At 41.5% G+C, this 8,108-nt stretch overlaps 1 protein-coding gene across 1 annotated transcript in view; it reads left to right on the top strand.

Annotated features, from left to right (window-relative positions):
• Window positions 1-3,096: 3,096 nt before the first annotated feature.
• Window positions 3,097-8,108, top strand: part of adra1aa (adrenoceptor alpha 1Aa) — an 11,356-nt gene continuing 6,344 nt past the window's right edge. Inside the window, exon 1 of the mRNA XM_010790072.1 lies at window positions 3,097-4,055. Coding sequence (XP_010788374.1) covers window positions 3,158-4,055 — 898 coding nt within the window. The 5' untranslated portion in view covers window positions 3,097-3,157. The remainder of the gene's footprint in view (window positions 4,056-8,108) is intronic.

Here is an 8,108-nt window from a genome sequence, read left to right on the forward strand (position 1 = left end):
GACACTGGTATTGTTTTTTTTAACTTTAAGACGTCGTATGTGTGTGTGTGTGTGTGTGTGTGTGTGTGTGTGTGTGTGTGTGTGTGTGTGTGTGTGTGTGTGTGTGTGTGTGTGTGTGTGTGTGTGTGTGTGTGTGTGTGTGTGTGTGTGTGTGTGAATTCTCCATTTTTCAAATATTCAACACAATTTGTATTTCAGTGCTTATTTGTTATGAAAATAACAATTACTTACTGGAGAAAACACGCACGTTCACACGCGCGCACACACACACACACACACACACACACACACACACACACACAAAAGGTTTATTGGAAATCTTCCAAATATGTAACTGGGTCATTCGGTTAGTTTGAACAAATTATATTTTCTCTGATAAAAATACAGAAAGATAAACATGATGATAAACAACCACTTCAATTTTCACTCTATAATGTATTTTGTACTGCATTAAAATCACAGAGCAGCGACACATGTCATATCGACATCTTATTCATGTCACTGATGTGAACATCTGCCTCCTAAACTCCTTTAGTATTGAGAGAATAAACAGAAAAGAGCAATATGTGGGATTAGTCAATATTACTGAATATGTCATAATGTAAATCTATCAAGCTTAATATATCCAGGTTTAATAAAACAGTAACAAACAATTGAAATGCAGCTGGGACACTTAATAATTCAAGCCGAGGTAACTTAATATTTCCCCCCACACAAAATAAAGATGATGTAATGAGCTCCTTCAGTTCTCCTGCAGAAAAACAAGAAAGTCTTACTTTTATAATCACATTAGAGACAGCAGCTGTCCACCTCCTTCCTCTCCTTGCGTGGGTGGGAGAAGCTTTCAGGTGCTGCATTATAATGGCGGCTGAATGCAGTGCTTCGCCGCACCCTACTAGCACATATGCTAAACTGAGTCATATCTAAACATGTTTAACAGGTGTAGACCCTGTGAGGAGGGCACAGAGGAAAAGGTCAATGAATGAGGGGAGGGGGCTTAAGACTTGAGGGGACTGCTTAATTCCTTCCCCCTCACTGTGTCTTTGCCCAGTCTTTGTGTCACGTTTGACCCTATTCAAAAATGATGAACCGCTGACAGACAGATACATAGATAGGAAATATTCTCTGTAGAAAAGAGGGCGAATCAGATTAACTTTTAATTTCGTCTCAAATAAAGCAGCTTAACAAAATCCAACATGGTCACATTGATTTTATAAACCCCATATAATCTAGGTAGTACATTTAGAGAAGAAAACATCGGCATAACAAATGTCTGTAATCTGCTCAGACGGGATTAATTTCTCATGTCAAACAGAGACATTGCATGGAACTAAATCATTTGTTCAGAAGTCAAAGGACAGAACATTCTTAATGAAATAAATGCATCCAAGCCAGAGGAGGATTTTTAGTCCAAAAGCAACCCTACACTAAGAGAAACTGGATTTTGTGTTAATAAATACAATAGAATAATAGGAATGCAAATATATATATTTTTTAAATAAAGGTTTTTCTTTAAATGAAAATATATTTCCAGGGTACACTCCCAAATGTTAAGGTATAAGTAGGCTACATTTCTGGGAATACATTTTAAGACATTTCTTTTGAGAGTTAGATGAGAACACTATCCTTAATCTATGCCCAAACTATCAAACCAAAACTAGCAGACAATTAACTTATCTTAGCATAAAGCCTGGCTTTGTTCAAACGTAACAAAAATGTACCACCAGCTCTTAAGGTCTGTTTAAGATGGACCCATTGACTATGGAGTTAAGACCCAGCAGACAATTAGCTTAGAATAGCTTTGTAAAAAGACTGATAGCAGGGGCAAACTGCTAGCATGGAGAAAACAAATCTTCCTTTACCAGCTAGCTTTAAAATATTATTCACACGTAGTATCCTTATGTTGTTGCTAAATATTGAACTAAAAAAAAACTAAATCTAAAGGTGGCAATTGGTAGAAGAGTTTGTGTTGGAGCTATTTGTTGACTTCCTGGAGGATTAACTTTACTCAAGGCCAGGCTAGCTGTTTCCTCCTGCTGTCAGTCTATGCACAATTATTTGCATGCTGGCTGTAGTTTTATATTTAGTGTTTGGTTGGAGGGGTAAAGAGGTCAAAGTGTGATATTGATTAGTTGACAGGAGGGATTTAGAGCAATCCTGAAGGTCAGCTGAAGATCATATTATTGGTACAAAATGGCAATAAGATACACACCAAGTGTTGGGATGGAGGCTGTTGCATGGTTGACTATTCTACAATACTGACTCAGCTCAATGCCATTTCGAATATAATTGTTTGGTGTTTCCAACATAATCCGGGAGAAAAAGGCAACTGATTAGTCCTGATAACTCAAATTCACATTGTATTTAGTCGATAAAATGAGGCCATGGCCACATTGAACTGACAGTAACTGTGGCTCAGACATTGTCTCGTGAACCACTGTCTTGGTAGATCTTAGGCATCGTGACATGGAAGAGAACAGCACAAAAGAATCAAAATCCAAGGATGACTGCTTTCAGTTCACCTGTATTTGATGGATGTGTCAATTCTCTCAGATCCTTGTCTTTCTTTTCAAAGGCACTGCATGGCGTGGTGTTGAAAGTGAATCTGCTCCTGGGTCCAACAGGAAGAGCCTGGATGTTGACTACCGCTCACCTACCATCTTATCCAAAGAAAGTGGTGTCTCGCTCCCATTTTTAAGACTTTAAGGGACTGGATTTTTGTTTCCAAACTGCAATTATTTCTTCATAGAGCATTCAAAGGTTTTTCTAGATGTCTCGTATGTCATCCGTAATATGTTTCCAACTGCGTTTTTGTACCAGCTGCATACTGTCATCACAGTTTTAAAATCCCCACCTTTTCATGATGGATTACTTGATATCAGCCCTGTAGGTTCTTATTCTGCATATATAATACTTCTCTGTGTTTCTCTATGCATCCTGTAGTTTTGTTTTTCATGATGCATTGCCAAAGTAATGGCTCATTTGCCAGAGGCACCATCATTCAAATGATGTTGTGACAAGACAGACTTAATGTGATCATTACTCTAATGGCTTTTATAAGAATGCCCTTTTCTTCATAGATAAATAAAATAGGTGATTGTCTATCCCACTTTTGCTGCGCAGGGCAGTGTTGAGCATCAGCTTAGCATCGGAACAGATGGTCCCTGTGCTGGACAATATGACCCCAGCACCTCTGACACAGAACTGCTCAAACTGCAGCCAGATTTTATTCCCAGAGCTTAACGTGGTCAAGGCTGTGGTTTTAGGCATGGTGCTTGGCATTTTAATTTTGTTTGGAATAGTTGGAAACATCCTGGTAATCCTCTCTGTGGTCTGCCATCGACACCTGCGGACAGTCACACATTATTTTATAGTTAATCTGGCCGTGGCAGATTTGCTGCTGAGCACCACTGTACTACCCTTCTCTGCCATCCATGAGATTGTGGATCGTTGGGTTTTTGGACGGGCTTTTTGCAATGTTTGGGCAGCTGTGGATGTGCTCTGCTGTACCGCCTCCATCATGAGCCTTTGTGTGATCTCTGTTGACCGCTACATTGGAGTAAGTTACCCTCTGCGCTACCCAACCATAATGACGAAGCACAGGGCGCTACTGGCAGTGATGCTGCTGTGGGTGCTGTCCATCATCATATCTGTCGGACCTTTGTTTGGCTGGAAAGAGCCAGAACCTGAGGACGAGTCCATCTGCAAGATCAATCAGGAGCCGGCCTACGCTATCTTCTCTGCTTTGGGCTCCTTCTACCTCCCTCTGGCCATCATACTGGCCATGTACTGTCGGGTTTATGTGGTAGCTCACAGGGAGAGCCGGGACCTGAGAGACGGCTACAAGACGGAGAAGTCAGACTCTGAGCGGGTGATACTCCGGATACACAGAGGCAACACAACTGTACCAGAGGACGAGGGCCTCCACAGCCGCACACATTTCGCCCTTCGCCTGCTCAAGTTCTCACGTGAGAAGAAGGCCGCCAAGACCCTGGGCATTGTGGTTGGCTGCTTCGTGTTGTGCTGGTTGCCCTTCTTCCTGGCGCTACCCATTGGTGAGTTTTGTTCATCTTGTATACATTCTTAGGTCTGTACAGTAAACATGATGTTACAGCCTGTGGCGTGTTAGCATAGCTTAGGTTAGCATTTAACTGAAAAAAGCGGGAAACCGATCAGCTAAATGCTAAAAGACATCTGCCTTCCACCACATTTAAAGATCGCAAATGAACACAGTATTGGTTTACATTTTCAAAGGGTAAAAATCAAATTTTAGTTTTAACTTAAATTTGGACAGTCAAGCTCTTTGTTTTCAAAAAAAGTTTTTAAAGAGTCCGTATGGTAGCTGTTTCCTGGTTCCAAATTCATATTTAGTGTACATAGGCTAAACGAGATTCTTATCCAACTTATCTAACATTGTGTGTTTTTTCTGACAATTCCACCATTTATTTACATTAAAGATGCACAGCGCAGTTGATTTAGCTTTTTTTTTAAAACATTTTTTGGACTCAAGAGTGGAATTATTGGATCCAGTGTCAAAAGGGGAAGATAGAGGGGATACAATTTCCTGAAACCTCCCTGCCTTCCCAATTGATTCAACTTTTTAATTAATATGATTTTGCAAATTAAAAACGGTTTCGTATTTGATCACCTGCACTCCCACATATGAGTCAGACACTTCTAGATAGCTATTAACTTCGGCATTAATTTATTTCAAAGATCCATTCATCGATTCGTGCTGCTGCCAGGTTTTCAGTAGTGGAGCATTTGATAGTTTGCTAATTTAATTTCTCATCTGTGGGCGGACACTGTGCAATCATTCAGACGAGCCTTGTGGCCTCTTGGGCAGCGTCGTAAATGCTTTGACTTGGCCAGGTAGACTTTCTATAAATAGGTTAGATACAAATGTTAGATCCCTGGCTGACTCCAGGTGACACTGCTCCTGTTTGCAAAAAGAAATCACAGCATCAAAGGCCAGCAAGTATTTCAAACACGAATTGTTCAATGAAATGTGAAGCCATTTCTCTGATCCTTCCTCTCTCCATTGTGTCTGTGACTCACAATCCTCTCAATGCCATGGCAGGGCTGACAGATAAAAAACATCACATTGGTGTCACACCTTATTTGATGTCCCCCTCAATACTGTTCCTCAAGTGTGCTTGAGGGGAATTCACACAGCTTGCCAGCCTTGCATGGACTATAAGGGCTGGTGTCAATGGAGTGACCAATATGTGATATGACAAAACCCACATAAATCACTCTGGGCTTTTTAAAATGTATTCCATGCTCTCATGCTCGTAAATATAGCCGCTATGAGATCGCTTTTTTTGTTGTTTCCCGACTGGGAAAGGAGGAAAAGCCTCAGCTTACCAATATTCTCTTACTAAAGCTAGCGTCAGACTGCATGCTGCTGCCAAATAAGTCTCTGGACATAGAGAGATTTATCATGAACCAACAAGCAACGGTCTGGTTTTGACATGTTTAGCTGATTAAGACATGATTGATTGATGTTGTATGCTGGAGTTAACATTATTTTGAGAATAAAAAAACTTTAAGGAATTTGATTATGTAAAAAAGTCGGCTGTCGGCTGTGTGTGGTGATGAAAAGCTGGTTCAAGGGGCCCCAAGTGAATGTTTGCCAAGGGCACCCACATACTCTAGGTCTAGGATCGCCACTGGGAAGGACATCTCTAAGCAGTTGACCAATCAAAACAGAACCTGTCAGTTTAGTTATAGTTTGGGAAGATTGAAAATCGGTAGGGAAAGCCAGCTAAGTCGGTAGGCGGTAGAAACATGTCAAAAGCGGTAGACTACCGCCCAAATCGGTAGGGTTGGCAGGTATGGTTTTATTGCTTATAGATTATCAGAACATTTCAAAGGGGACACAGCCACATTGGATATTAACCTATGGATTAACTACATCATCGTTGTTATCGTTTTAATGCCATTGAAGACCAGTTTTGATCAGACAAAACCAAGGTAAGCCATGTTAGCGTTGTGGGCTACCTAGCGCTACTTGTTTTGATGCAACCCAGTCTCATGGCATTTCGTGTTCACCAACACGATTTTTAATCTATTGATTCGTGTTCACCAACACAATTTTCTCCTTTTTTTCGTGTTGCACGGCACGATTTTAAAAGCTATGTATTTCTACTGGTAACGTGTTTCGTACCTGCAGCACGTCTTTTTCTCCGGTCGGGTCGTGGAAGACCGGAAGCTGTGTGGTTCATAAAAACATGTTCTTACTNATTTTTGTTTTTTTAATTGCATTACAGAAAATAAAGAACTTTATCACAATATTCTAATTTTCTGAGACAGTCCTGTAGATTGTCCTTCCTGAATATAACCTGATCATTGTCTTTATATGTTTGTCTGTTTATATATATGTGTGTGTGTATGTCCATGTGTATATATATATATGTGTGTGTTGTGTTGCAGACTATAAGCGTGGGTTTGGAGGGCAGTATGGGGTAGAGAAGGAGAAGCAGGACCAGNTTTCAATAAGTATATGAATGGTCCAAAGAGGTTGTATTCTACAGTCTGCCTGAATGTAATCATTGCGTAGGTGTGTAGTGTGATTCTGTGTAGTTTATTTATGGCATCCCGTTGGATTTGACGTCATCTTAACAGGACATCGCACGCTCACTGCTTGATAGCACGAAGGTCCGTTTACGCCGGTTGCTAAGCAACATCGTTATGGGGAAATGCAAGTCTGCGTCCAAATGGTTGGAAGATAAGGAGGAAGGACAATCAATACTCTATATAGTCAATGTGAGGTAAAGTGTGTCGCCAAGGTAACCGGTTAAAACTCAAAGTGGCGATGAGGTCTTACAATGTATGGAAAGGGTCTTAAAAAAGGTCTTAAAAGGTTTTACATCTGACTTCAGGATTCCTGAATATAACCTGATCATTGTCTTTATATGTTTGTCTGTTTATATATGTGTGTGTGTGTGTGTGTGTGTGTGTATGTCCATGTGTATATATATATATGTGTGTGTTGTGTTGCAGACTATAAGCGTGGGTTTGGAGGGCAGTATGGGGTAGAGAAGGAGAAGCAGGACCAGTGTGCTCTGGGCTATGAACACAAGGAGAGCTTGGCTAAGCACGAGTCCCAGAAAGGCACAGAAACACCCCTAAAATCCCCCACCTCGAAACCCCTCCTTATTATTTACCCCGCATCCTTTTCCAGAAACACTCCTCCAGCTTGTTGCTCCTTCTTCGTCATCTCTCCTTCCTTTCCCCACAGACTCACCTCTGTCCTATCCAGATGAACAGGGCAGATTACTAAACTCACACTCAAACCTTTCCCAGCCATATAAACATCCTGCAAAAACTAACAGACAAGTTATTTATATAGTAATTAACTAATGTGATCTAATGTAAAATGGCACATATGAACCATATATGCTGTTTATGTTGCTTTGAATTGAGATGAAGTAAACAGTAAACATCTGTTGAGTATTTTAACATCAAATAGTTAGACTGTGTTGAATTGAAGCCAAAAAGGCAGCAGGTCTAAATGGATTAGAGGTGACCTTTAAGCCTCGGCCGTGTGTTTGACCTTCAACACCACGGCCTGTTGGACCCCGCTCTGAAGTCAATACCAGAGTCTCTCTCCTCTCTCCCTCTCCTCTCTCTCTCTCTCTTCTCTCTGTTTCTCTCTCTCCTCTCTCTCTCCCCTCTCTCCCTCTCCTCTCTCTCTCTCTCTCCTCTCTCCTCTCTCCTCTCTTTCCTCTCTTTCCTCTCTCTCTGTCTCTCTCTCTCCTCTCTCTCCCCTCATCTCTCTCTCTCTCTCCCCTCATCTCTCTCTCTCTCTCCCCTCTCTTTCCTCTTTCTCTCTCTCTCTCTCCCTCTCCTCTCTCTCTCTCTCTCTCTCCTCTCTCTCTTCCTCTCCTCTTTCTCTCTCTCTCTCTCTCTCTCCTCTCTCCTCTCTCCTCTTTTTCCTCTCTTCTCTCTCTCTCTCTCTCCTCTCTCCTCTCTCCTCTCTTTCCTCTCTCTTCTCTCTCTCTCTCCTCTCTCTCCCCTCATCTCTCTCTCTCCTCTCTCCCTCTCCTCTCTCTCTCTCTCTCTCTCTCTCTCTCTCTCTCTCTCTCTTGCGTGCTCTCTCTCTC

The sequence above is a fragment of the Notothenia coriiceps genome, unplaced genomic scaffold (genome assembly GCF_000735185.1).
Source record: "Notothenia coriiceps isolate Sejong01 unplaced genomic scaffold, NC01 NC01_scaffold00033697, whole genome shotgun sequence".
Classification (NCBI taxonomy): domain Eukaryota; kingdom Metazoa; phylum Chordata; class Actinopteri; order Perciformes; family Nototheniidae; genus Notothenia; species Notothenia coriiceps.